At 41.4% G+C, this 13,757-nt stretch overlaps 1 protein-coding gene across 4 annotated transcripts in view; it reads left to right on the forward strand.

Moving 5' to 3' along the window:
- Window positions 1-4,442, forward strand: part of rab28 (RAB28, member RAS oncogene family) — a 29,649-nt gene extending 25,207 nt beyond the window's left edge. The window contains exons 5-9 of one of the 4 annotated variants that reach the window (XR_013799663.1): window positions 1-29; window positions 920-997; window positions 1,334-1,428; window positions 4,290-4,384; window positions 4,423-4,442. The exon at window positions 1-29 is cut by the window's left edge and continues 75 nt beyond it. Coding sequence is in view for 3 of the 4 variants with exons in the window: in XM_079630021.1 (XP_079486147.1) it covers window positions 1-29; window positions 920-997; window positions 1,334-1,426 (200 nt within the window). In the remaining variant the exon portion in view is untranslated. Of the gene's footprint in view, window positions 30-919; window positions 998-1,333; window positions 1,429-4,289 lie in introns of all 4 variants that reach the window. The other 3 variants (XM_079630021.1, XM_079630022.1, XM_079630020.1) reach the window with 3 other exon arrangements.
- Window positions 4,443-13,757: the final 9,315 nt, after the last annotated feature.

The following is a 13,757-nucleotide window of genomic DNA, read 5'->3' on the forward strand; positions in this document are numbered from 1 at the left end:
AGTTTGTGTCTGCGAAGACGGGAGACTCTGTAAGTAACAAACACACACACACACACACACACACACACACACACACACATATTGCAATTCAGTTTTTTTTCTCTCTCAGATTTTTAGACACCTGGCCTGAACACGCAAAATCCTGAGAAAAGAGTCAGAATTTCGAGAATCGCAATTGTGTGAAGAAATATTAGAGTTTTGTGATTTAAAAGTCTCCGTTACCTTTTTTATGTTTTTATATTTCATTTTTGTGTGCAATCATTTGTACGTCATATTGAATGACTTGGAACTTCTAATGTTTTTTCTCATGACTCTCAGGTTTTGATTTAAAGGGATAGTTCACCCAAAAATGAAAATTAGCCCATGATTTACTCACCCTGAAGTCATCCAAGCTGTATATGGCATTCTTCTGTCAGACGAACACAATCAGAGTTATATTAGAAAGTATCCTGGCTCTTCCCAGCTTTATAATAGCAGTGGATTGCAACCATCAGATTGAAGCTCAAAAAATAGCAGTGAATGACCGTTTCTGTTTTGAAGTCCATAAAAGTGCATATTGTGAAATAAAAAGTGCATCCATCCATGATAAAAGTGCATCTGTCCATCATAAAAGTGCATCTATCCATCATACTTTCCACTTTGATGATGGATGGATGCACTTTATTCGTTTTTGGGTGAACTGTCCCTTTAAGGGTTGAGCTTCGACCAGAGACACACTTTACACAAGATATACGCTTCTACAATTCTGCAAAAACAGTGATTTCTTAGGATCAGATGTGTTCTGGTGTGTGTTTGTGTGTGTCAGTGTTTTATTGAGTGTGTAACTGTGTGTGTTTGTGTGTCAGTGTTTTATTGAGTGTGTAACTGTGTGTGTTTGTGTGTGTGTGTGTTTTATTGAGTGTGTAACTGTGTGTTGCAGGTGTGTGTGTGTTTCCAGAGGCTGGCCGCTGAGATTGTGGGAATAAAGCTGAATAAAGCCGAGATCGAGCAGTCGCAGGTGAATCTTTCTCTATCTCAGTTTCAGGCTTTTCCAACACACTTATACGAACTCTTCAGTCATTCTTCAGTGTGTGTGTGTGTGTGTGTGTGTGTGTGTGTGTGTTCAAATATTACAAACATTGTCCTTAGTTATATATTATTTGTCATCTGTAAATCATCTTTATTTTCTTCCTTTGTTTAATGCATGCAACCTCATTTTTCTGTTCTGCTTCTCTCCATTTCTTTATTTCCATTGTGTGTGTGTGTGTGTGTGTGTGTGTGTGTGTGTGTGTGTGTGTGTGTGTGTGTGTGTGTGTGTGTGTGTGTGTGTGTGTGTGTGTGTGTGTGTGTTTAGCGTATTGTCAAAGCGGAGTTGGTGGACTATCCTCAGGATGAGGGACCAATCAAACAAGAGAACAATCAGAGCAAAATCTGCTCTGTCCAATAACAGTATGTGTGTGTGTGTGAGGGAGAGAGAGTGTGTTTGTGAGTGTGTGTATTAGTTTGTGTGTGAGTGTGTTTATTAGTTTGTGTAAGAGAGTAACACCGTGTCCCAACTACACGCGATACAATGCGTCTTTTCCATGTTAATGAGAGTTGTTGTGCTAGCCAGCCACGACGGCGACACGCGGCGATTCTATTTTAGAAACGGTTTCTATTTTTCTGTCGCGCTGGAGCAACAAACACAGTGTGGCTCTGATAATCTCAGGCACTGTTTATGGGCTTTAGTTAATGTTAAAACTGTGTCATGTGACTTTGAATATCATTTAAGGTGCGTGCACACTACAAGCGACAAAGCGGCACGTTACCATTCATTTCAATGGGGAGCGAGCGTTTTCCGGCGACCGGATGGGGCGTGTCTGGCGACGCGACAAAGTTGAAATCTGTTTAACTTTATGCAAATGAAGAGCGACTTTCGGGAGCGACAACCAATAGGAGTGAAGTCAGTGGAGCGCGCGTTCATCCGTCACTCTCTGACAGAGGCGAGCTGAACGAGAAGCTGATATTAGCCGTCAGAAACTGTGCTGTAAGCTGTGATGTATCTCCGTGTGCGTACAGTGTGTTCCCAGCGCTGACTCAGAGCCGGACTGGTGTCCTGAACACATAGAGACGGGATTTGCCTGTTAGCTGCAGTTAAATAGAGGCGATGGCAAAAAGCACTCACAGTTTCTCGTTCATCTTTAATTTTATGCATGTTATACTGATTACATTTATATTTAGAACTTTCCTTCCAAATGTTTGTAGTGGCATGAAAACGGATTTGTTGTCTACAGCAGTGTTGTTTTTGGCAGCCCTTTTAGTTTTAGTCTTAGTCTTTTTGACGAAAATGCTAGTTTTAGTCACATTTTAGTCACTCATAAACTTGATAGTTTTAGTCAAGTTTTAGTCGACGAAAACACAAAAAGGTTTTAGTCAATTTTAGTAAAAAAAGAAAAAAAAGTAGTCTTTAACAAATTAATTTAGGTTAAAAAGTATTGGAAATGGGCTTAGGTTTGACAGGTTGCAGCAAGTGTTGCAATTCATAAAACAACAGTTAACCTTAAACCCTTTGCATAATAAACTAGACTTTCTGAATAATTCGATTGGTTGGGTCCTTACATGCGCTTCGTGAGGCACACGCACACACTAGCACACACGCACAAGGTCTCTCGCTCCCTTTCTCTGCTGTGCGCGCGCTACACATGCGCGCTCTTGCTCGCTCAATCTAGATTCCGGGATATTTTAACTAATTTGCGGGCAATTCTGAAATTATCGTACACTATGGGATTTTTTTCATTATTGATCGTACAGAGGTCAAAATTATCGTACAAATACGATAAATATCATACGTCTGGCAACACTGGTTGTTGTTGTGTGGAATCTGGTGCGCGGCAGCCGGGTGGTGGGCGTACCCAAAACAACGATTAGAATGCGGCATTGCTGATACTTTTTTTTTGCTCAAAACAGACGATTTCACGCAAAATAGGCAGAAATTACATGCATTGTGAACGTCAGACTTATAATACTTTTCGTTCCATCTCGTCTCGTCAACGAAAACTCGAAAACGTCTCTTCATGTTTTAGTCACCTTAGAGCCATTTTTAGCTAGTCATCGTAACGTTATCGTCATAAAAAAAAGGTGCGTCAACGAAATAATTGCGTCATCGTTGACGAAAACAACATTGGTCTACAACATGGAGAAACATCCGTGAATGTCACTCACAAACATTACTAGGCAACCAGTAGCGGGAACGCCCACTAGCGACCGCACCGCCAGCCACTGGCGACCAGCAGCGACAGTCACTTGTAGTGTGAACGCACCTTTAGTGCTCCAGCTTTGAGCTGTAAAAGCAACAGTGGATAATTCTCCTCAGATCTTGAAATGAAACAAATGATTGTTCTGATTGGCTGTGCACTCGCAGCGAGACTCCACCCACACGCTGTTCTGATTGGCTGTGCACTCGCCTCGAGACTCCGCCCACACGCTGTTCTGATTGGCTGTGCACTCGCCTCGAGACTCCGCCCACACGCTGTTCTGATTGGCTGTGCAGTCGCAGCGAGACTCCACCCACATGCTGTTCTGATTGGCTGTGGGTTTTGATTGATTTGTACACATCTCGCAGTCGTGTCACATTATTTGTCGCTGGATCTTATCGCATCGCGTCTGGTTAGGACTCGGTGTAACTGTGTTCATCATTATTTTATTGTTGTAGATTGATTTTGAATGCAGTAGTTTAGAGTTTAAAGTGTTTGTTGCTCTGTAATGTGTGTGTGTGTGTGTGTGTGTGTACAGTATCAGTCAGTGTAAAGGCTCTTTAATCACAGATTATAATTTCACAATATCATATACATATGATCCACCAGTCAAAAGTTTACATGCACTTAATTTTTATCTTGTGATCTTAAAATCCTAAAGTCTAATGTCTACTAACGTCATCTTATCTACACTGTTAAACATTAAGGCCATTGCACACTGAGTCCCAAATTCGCATCCGAAACACACTGCCTCCGAAACTTTCGTCCGTCATAAAAAAAATCGAAACGGGTTCGATTTTCTGCGTTTTTCGCATCCGTAACAAGCAGTTTGAATGTGTTTGACAATTCAGAGCCACAGAATCACGAATACGAAAAACGCATACGAAATTTTCGGACTCAGTGTGCAATGGCCTTTAGACTTGTGTGCAGATTTAAATTTAAATGACTGTTAATATTCAGTGAAGTTATTGAGTTGACACAGATGAGAATGAGATTTTTGTTCTTGTTTTAAGCAGTTTTCATCACTATTAATTTTACACGTAATAATAAAAGGTGTGTGTGTGTGTGTTTCTACAGCACGTGGTGAAAGCAGACATCGTGAACTACAGTCAGGAGTCGGTGGCTCGACCCGTCAATCCTCCTCGCAGCTCCATGTGTGTCATACAGTGATCATCATCTTCATCATCGTCTTCATAATACAGTGATCATTATCTTCATCATCTTCATCATCGTCTCACTCATGTGAGCCTCTGTAAAGAGTCTCTGAACTCAGAGTCACGGACGGCGATAAAACGCAAAATCTACACTTTATATTTTTCTCCCTCCTACATTTGCCAATTAGATATTGTGTGTTACATAAATGAAAAAGCTTTAATGTGTACAAAATCTTTGTTTTTGTGTGTGAGAGAGAGAGAGCGAGTGTGTTTGTGACAGTGTGTGTGAGAGAGAGAGAGCGAGTGTGTTTGTGACAGTGTGTGTGAGAGAGAGAAAGTGAGAGAGTGTGTGTGTGACAGTGTGTGTGAGAGAGTGTGTGTGAGAGAGGGTGTGTGTGTGTGTGTGTGTGTGAGAGAGTAAGAGAGTGTGTGTGTGTGTGTGTGAGAGAGTGAGAGAGTGTGTTTGAGAGTGTGTGTGAGAGAGAGAGAGAGAGTGAGTGTGTGTGTGTGTGAGAGTGAGAGAGAGTGTGTGTGTGTGTGTGTGAGATTGTGTGTGTGTGAGAGAGAGAGAGAGAGAGTGTGTGTGTGTGTGTGTGAGTGTTTGTGTGTGTGTGTGTGTGTGTGTGTGTGTGAGAGAGAGAGAGTGTGTGTGTGTGTGTGAGAGAGAGAGAGTGTGTGTGTGTGTGTGAGAGTGTTTGTGTGTGTGTGTGTGTGAGAGAGAGTGGCCATCCTGAACACATTTCAACATAAAAACTCTTGACGTGAATCTCTTGACTCGGTTTGCTCAGTATTCCCCTTTTCATGCTGTAGTTTATTTTTGATATTCTCGTGCGGCGACTCCAGAGTGTGGCGGCGGCGTAACCTCTGTGTTCCTGACGGATGTTCGTGTGTACGAGCGTCATGTGGACCAGTGAGCTGGAGTCGTGTTGGACGCTCGCCGCTGCCGGTACACTCAGTCTGAGGGGTGTGTTGGAGTGTGTGTTCATGTCCACGGATCTACTTACAGAAGTCTCTCAATATTTCTATTTAAACTGAATGTGTGTGTAACTCCAGCCGTCCAGGTGTGCTAGAGCGCGGGAGCGTTTAGGAATAAATGTCACAACACAAGTTAACATGATGTCTGGTTCTTTTCCTTCCATCTTCATTCCTCTGGAAAAGTAAATTATGTCTTTTCCGAATCCCACGGTCAGAAGATGTATTAATGTGGAGGAGCATGTGGACATGTGGTCAGGAATATTGTCCAATATTAATATCATTCAAACGTCTGCCTGTAATTTACAGTAACATGATGCCGTGAGTAATTGGGCTCGAAATAGTCTCTTCTGGACACACTCGTCACTTCACACACTTCACACACACTGTTCCTGCGCTCCACACACACACTGTTCCTGCGCTCCACACACACACTGTTCCTGCGCTCCACACACACACTGTTCCTGCGCTCCACACACACACTGTTCCTGCGCTCCATACACACACTGTTCCTGCGCTCCACACACACACTGTTCCTGCGCTCCACACACACACACTGTTCCTGCGCTCCACACACACACTGTTCCTGCGCTCCACACACACACACACTGTTCCTGCGCTCCACACACACTGTTCCTGCGCTCCACACACACTGTTCCTGCGCTCCACACACACTGTTCCTGCGCTCCACACACACTGTTCCTGCGCTCCACACACACTGTTCCTGCGCTCCACACACACACTGTTCCTGCGCTCCACACACACACTGTTCCTGCGCTCCACACACACACTGTTCCTGCGCTCCACACACACACTGTTCCTGCGCTCCACACACACACTGTTCCTGCGCTCCACACACACACTGTTCCTGCGCTCCACACACACACTGTTCCTGCGCTCCACACACTGTTCCTGCGCTCCACACACACACTGTTCCTGCGCTCCACACACACACTGTTCCTGCGCTCCACACACACACTGTTCCTGCGCTCCACACACACACTGTTCCTGCGCTCCACACACACACTGTTCCTGCGCTCCACACACACACTGTTCCTGCGCTCCACACACTGTTCCTGCGCTCCACACACACACTGTTCCTGCGCTCCACACACTGTTCCTGCGCTCCACACACACACTGTTCCTGCGCTCCACACACACACTCTTCCTGCGCTCCACACACACACACTCAGAGATCCACTGGTTGACGATCACACGTTGATCTGATTGGTTACACAGTTATATGAATATGCAAATGAGCCCCGCCTCCACTCACTCACTCAGAGATCCACTGGTTGACGATCACACGTTGATCTGATTGGTTACAAGGTAGTGTGTGACGTCAGAAACACCAGCGATTTCAAACCGTGTGTTTGAGACTGTCTTTGGTTCACTGCAGTTTTAAGCAGAAAATACTCAGCAATGCTGTCCACTTATGAACTTACACATGATTAAAGCGTATTAATAACACCACATAGACACATAAACAACATTAAAAGCTGGATTTTCACCACAGGGAGACTTTAAATATGGTCCCGTCTATTTATTAATTTATTTTTCTATTATTAGGCTATATTGTTTCTGTACAATGGTGTCACTAATTAATTAAGTATTTTATTGCATTTCGGATATTGAGCGCACGCGACCGTCTTGGTCAGGTATGCGTGCGTCCGCTAAAGTGGCGGGTACGCGCTTCCCGCTGTGTCAGAACGAGAGCTGTCACTTGGCGCGGCCGCTGTTTGTACAGGTGTTTAAGGAAAGAAAACAACGGCAAGACGCTTCCAGTTCAAACACCCACCGCACTCCCGGCCTACTCGAAAAAGACGCGAGGAAAGAATAATATATGGTGGAAAATAATGCGAGAAAACGGCTGAAGGTTTGACAGATGAGCGGCGGGTCGTTGGGGAGTTCGCGTCTGTTTCCCGCGCGCGGTTTTTTTGAGTGATGGCGTGACTAATTTGTCGAGTGACCGTTAACTCTGAGGAGAGATTTTAAGTGAACATCTCAAACTCACATTTAACACATGTAAGAAGCATCACAACGCAAACTATGATTCAACACACAGGTAAGAATCCTTTTAGCAGAATATGTTATCAAAAACGTTTGGTTGTCAACTTCTTAACATGAATAGCACTTTATTGAAAGGTAAGCTTGACATTCCATAGCAATTCTCCTAGTAGGCTAAAGGTTCAAAATGCTAATTATTTTATTTCCCCTCGTGTCTTTCCAAACCTAAATTATTTCTTAAATGAATCACAAATCTAAAACTCAAAATATCTTCTTTTATATTCCACAGAGTAAAGGGCCAACATTTTGAAACAACATTGGAGCAAGTAAAGACGCGTTCACACCAAGGAAAATAATTGTAAGTAAAGTTTTAATAATCGTTCTAATTCACTGGGAAAAGATACAATACATAACTATACATATAACAACATGGAATCGACTTTATTCCCCAGTTGATTAACAATAAAAACACGGACAGCCAGTCAGAATACACTGGTTTTAAAGCGATTGAACGACTAAACTTCAAATAAACAGAACGAGCTGGTGTTGAGGCTAATAATGATCGTGCTTGGGCCTTAAATGGTGACAGAATGATCAGTTTTAGGTGAACTGCTTTATTCATTAAATTAACGATCTATAACATTAGCCATAGATGTTTTTTAAACGTTACCTTTTGGGTGGAAAACATTTTAACTCGACACAGGTAAGTCATATCTCAAATTGTGATTTCACACATGGCACTGGGAAGCAACATGTCAAGATTAAAGATTGACGATCAAATTTAGACGAACAATTTCAGTGTTCATATAAACTGAAGGAACTTTTACAGCCTCAACTGCAGGTTAGCGATGATCCAGAGGCTTCTGAATGCGCTGAAGCGGTAAAACCCTACAATTAGCCAGTAATGAGGTTCAATTACACTTTATTGGAGATGTTAAACTGGAGCGGTGAATGGGGCCGTTGACATGACCAACATGTGCAGGACCCAAAAGGAAAATAGGAGAATAAGTGATTATTGTGGATGAGGGACATTTGCTCTGATTCTGGCCGCATCTCGTGTGTGTGTGTCTGTTTTATGAGTGTTTTTGGAGTGATGTCAGATGGTAATAGTGACATTAACCGTGTGTGTGTGAGCATGTGTTCGCCTCTTCCACGTTGACCTGTAACTGGAGACTCGTGACCTTTATACAGTGGAACGTTTTAGGGCTCTTCCCGTGAACCCTTTCGCACAAAGCACAGAGGAGACGTTGTGGCCCCTGGACTCATCATCCCAACTCAACCCTGAAACGGGGACCGGAGCTGGAAGACTGTTAAAGCAGTGAAAATAAATGGCGACTGCGTTAAAGTGCGTTTGGGTGGTCAGATCCGGCGAAACCCGTTAAAGGGATAGTTCACTTCAAAATGACTGTTCCGTCATCATTTACTCTTCCTCAAGTTGTTTCAAACCTGTATGAGTTTCTTTCTTCGAACACGAAGGCAGATATTTTGAAGAGTGTTGGAAAGCAGAGACGGACCCCGACGACTTCTACAGAAGGAACAACTATGTGGAAGTCAACGGGGTTCATCAACAGTTTAGTCACCGACATTCTTCACAATATCTTCTTTTGTGTTCAGCAGAAGAAGGAAACTCACTTATCTTGTTTTCTGAACAAAATATGCAAAAACATTTAATATCTAAACATTCTTAAGCTGTTTTGCATCTCAAGTAAATGTATCTTGAATTAAGATATTAAAAAAGATCAAAATTAAGTGAGCTTTTGCTTAAAACAAGCACATTTATATGGCAATGGAGTAAGAAATATCATCTTGGATCCATTTGAATTACGTTTTTTTTTCTTACGCTATTGGCAGATAATTTTTGCTTGTTTTAAGCAAAAACACACTTAATTTTGATGTTTTTATTTTCTTATGTCATTTTCATATCGAGTAAATGCTTCTTAATTTAAGAATGTTTAGATATTCGGACTGGAAACAAGACAGAAATACTGAGTAAGAAAAGCAGGTTTGAAACGACTTGAGTGAGTAAATGAAGATAAATGATAGATCTGAATAGAATATTAGCAAAGAATATGTACGATAAGTCTTGTTTTCTGAAATATGTATCTAAATGAAGTGTTTATGCATATCAAATACAAAAATAAAATTAATCCAAAGGGAAAGCATGAGGAGTTTTCATCCGTCGGCAGATATTTGTTCTTATTTTAAGCACAAACTCACTATTTTTTAATATTTTAAATCAAGATACATTTACTTGAGATGCAAAACCGCTTAAGAATGTTTAGATATTGGAAGCGAGATGTTTGAAAGTGCAAGAGGATTACTGTAAAGCAAATGTGATGAACTAAAAAAAAAAATATTTTATACAAAATAAATATTTTATGAAATCATTTGGACTCTAAAGTTGCTAGTCAACTAAACAAAGCCATCCGTCTAGTGAAGTGACATCAGCTTTATTAATACAGCACAGATTATTAAAAAGAAAGTTAATTTAGTTCATATATATATATATATATCCGCTGTGGAGGAACCTGTGATGTCATCATATTTCTAACCGAGTGGCACATGTGAAGTTGAGGATCCTGTGATTATAAAATGTGAAACTAAATGTGACACCGCCGCTAAAGTGCCGTTTCCATGGCAACGCAGTGTCCGATTACACAACCGGTTCCACAGGAGGAGTTCTGAATGTTTACGCTTTTGGATGATACCTAATTTATGAAAATTATACTAAAATATGTTAATATTTTAAGATGTTTGAAAGGGCAGTTTGTGCTGAAACCTTGAATCCTCACCGCATCTGCTTGTGTGTGTGTGTGTGAGAGTGTGTGTGTGTGTGTGTGTGTGAGAGAGAGTGTGTGTGTGTGTGTGTGCGTGTGTGTGTGTGTGTGTGTGTGTGTGTGTGTGTGTGTGTGTGTGAGAGAGTGTGTGAGTGAGAGTGTGTGTGTGTGTGTGTGAGAGAGAGTGTGTGTGTGTGTGTGTGTGTGTGCGTGTGTGTGTGTGAGTGTGTGTGTGTGTGGTTTTGCCCGTCACGACCGCGTACACCAGGTTGTGTGTATCAGACTCTGAGGTCTGCTTTAGTTGCTGTGGAGGATGTGGCGCGTCCAAACGCTGTATTTACAGTCAAACCAAAAATGATTCAGACACCAGATATCATCTTTTATAGTCAAGTCTCCTTCAGTTATACAGCGCTTTAACAGTATAGAGAGTTCCACAGCAGCTTTACAGTGATCACAGGAGATTACAGTAACAGTGTTCAGGCTTTACAGCAGATCTAGAGTAAAGTTATTGTCCAGATAAAGTTAGATTTGATTGATTCACTTCCGTTGTAAAGATCATTAGTTATTAACTTAGCGGCCGCTAACACGACACCGTTCTAACAGAAGACAGAAGCTTTAATGTGTTCTGGACATTCATTCACACACACCAGTGTCTGGAGATCGAGAACACACACTTGAAAAGGTTCCAAGTTTTTAACATTTTTGATAACGTGATCATCCCATTATGATGAATATCTTTAAAAAACGCAAACCTGTAAAATCACATGCGTTTTACGTGTTTAGTCTGTAGATATATTGTTCACTAGTGTGTGCAGGACACTATAGTTCATTTCTGTGAGTGAGGAGAGCAAAATACAGCAAACTGAGACACATTATTCCCAAAAATTTGTAACGAAAAATGATTCACACACTCTGAGCTGGTCATGTTCTGCTGAAGTGTGTGTGTGTAACTGCTAATGCTCTTCTTACACACACACTGAACACATGAAGCATTGCTTGGGCACTGGTTGAGCTAAACTGGTATTATCTAATTGTGTAGTTAAATTTACCAGCTGACAGATATTCAACATCATATACAATGTCATAATATAATATTATTATAATCTTTAAACCCGGCGGAGGAGAGAAGGATTATTCTGTATTAGTTTTCCCACAACAGTTTCATCTTGTGTTGTGTTGTTAAAGTAGTGCATATTTACATATATGAATAACCATTTGAAGCGTATTGTATGTTTTGTACTAGAGGTGCACAGATGTATCGCCGATACAGATTATTATTAAAATGATGATCAGGGCCGATTATATCCTGTCAATCAAACGAGTGCTGAAGAACATCTCGCGTGATGAGTGTAGGGCAAGCTAGCGCGACACTAGCGCTTTAACTGCTAAAAAATAGCGGCGTTAATGAAGGCTTTATTTTAATCAGCCGTAGCTCAGGGTTGCCAGATCTACGGTTTCTCTACATCAAACGTTATCTGTAGCGCCGCTCATCCAATAATCGCACATAGCTCTGTCACTTCTCATAATAAACACATTATTTCATTTTATCATGAAATTCAAACGCTCCTACATGTGAGAGATCGCTGTAGCGCCTCAGTTCAAGCGGCTTCTCTTCCACTTTAATACACATTATATAGAAAAACATGCATGAACATCAGAAGGTACGTTGAAAGATACAGAACAACTTACAGAAATCCGTATCATGCCTCGTGTAATCACCCAACCTCAATTACATCTGGAATAAATAGCAGTTGAGTATAATAGCTCTGTTGCTAACTGTAGCCGCTAATATTATAGTGTAGCACATGAGAGGTTCTCTATAGTTTGCAGCATTATTTGGGAGAGAATTTCTTTCCTTAAGAAATACCAAACTCTCAGAATCGGCCGATATCATTCTGGATAATCTATATGAGTATCGGCGGAGAAGTGTAGCATCGGTTCATCAGTTAGCATCCCTAAATATCTCAGTCCAACATGCTCTACTTTCTGGAGTCCGTTTGACTAGAAAATACCGCTTCTGTCTTTATAGGTCAAACTTGCACGTATAATTCGACGTGTCCCCTGTTTCCTACACGCTCAGAGCCGAGCTCGTCTGCTAAGTCCTGCTGTAAGTCGGAGATTTAAATAGACTTGCGGTGAATTGGAGAAACAAGAGTCTGTCTGAGGCGGGACTGTGATGAATCAAGCTGATTTATAATATTCCTGTATAAAGCATTACTCCAGTATACGCTTACATGCGCCGGCCTCCAGACATTCCTCAATAATGTGCTGCTATATTAAAACACATAGTGTCTGTGAGCGCGACAACATTAGCTGTGTGTGTGTGTGTGTTCAAGTCTGAGTCATTTGAGTGAGTTGATTCATTCAGAGGGTTTGTTCAAACGAACTGGTTCACGAAAAGATTCACAGATTTTGAGTCGTGATCCTCATTCGGGATTTTACGGTTAATTTCGTTGTAAAATTGCAATTAGGTTGAAAAGCTTAAAGTTAACATGAAATCAGAGTTGGCTTTGTTTACTGAACAAGTGAATATAAGAATAAGTGCAAAATGATGTTCTTCTTCCTCAGAGTTTCTGTCTCGTTCTCCAGCACTAATCTCTAAACACTCTTACATCACGACACATTAACTGGAGAAGAAGCTGAATAACTGAAGATATTAAGATTTGTTTAATTTAAAAAGTGAGTTTGTGTTTAAAACAAGAACAAATATCTGCCTCTGGAGTCAGAAAAATAATGAATAAGATAATCTTCCTGACTCCATTGGCAGATATTTGTTCATATTTTGTAGTTTGATCTTGTAGAGGATCGATCCGTGCGTTTCTTTCCACAGGATAAACGCTTGTTATCCAAATGTGACTCGCTCTCAAGCTGACCTTCCCAGCAGCAAATCCCGCAGTTTGAGTTCCTCACACACACCGACACAGAATTGCACATTTCCATTGTCCCCGTGATGTTTTTCTTCTAGTCGAGTCAGATACAGACGGCAGAGTTTAGTGAGACAGATGAGGGTGTATCTTCACTCATTAGACAACTGTGTGTGTTATAGAGAAGTGAGCGACTGTCATTAATAACACTCACACACACACACACTCACACACACTCACACACACTCATCTCCGGTTTAATACCGACGGCTAGATTACAGCACATTAATCTCTCTCGCTCGTTCTCTTTGTGTCTCTGTCTCGCGTGCTCCTATAATGGAGCCGGTTTCAGGATCATCACTCACGGCTCTTTGTGTGTGTCTTTGTCTCAGTGTTTCTCGCTGTTATTGATATCGAGACGCTCAAGTGGCTCTCAGTGCTAATGCTGTCGCTGGACTGAAGCCAGCCACAATCAAAACAGTGCAGGACACTTTAACTCAAGCCTGTTCCCGACACTAATCGAAAATAAAAAAGGTCATTGCGACTTTTTATTTCACAATTCTGACTTTATTGCAACTTTATATTTGCAAATCTGACTTTATAACACACAATTACGACTTTATATAACGCAATTCTGACTTTAACACACAATTACGACTTTATATCTCACAATTACGACTTTATATCACGCAATTCTGACTTTATAACACAATTTTGACTTTATATCACGCAATTCTGACTTTATAACACAATTTTGACTTTATATCACGC

Source organism: Phoxinus phoxinus (assembly GCF_949152265.1).
Source record: "Phoxinus phoxinus genome assembly, chromosome: 12".
Taxonomy (NCBI): domain Eukaryota; kingdom Metazoa; phylum Chordata; class Actinopteri; order Cypriniformes; family Leuciscidae; genus Phoxinus; species Phoxinus phoxinus.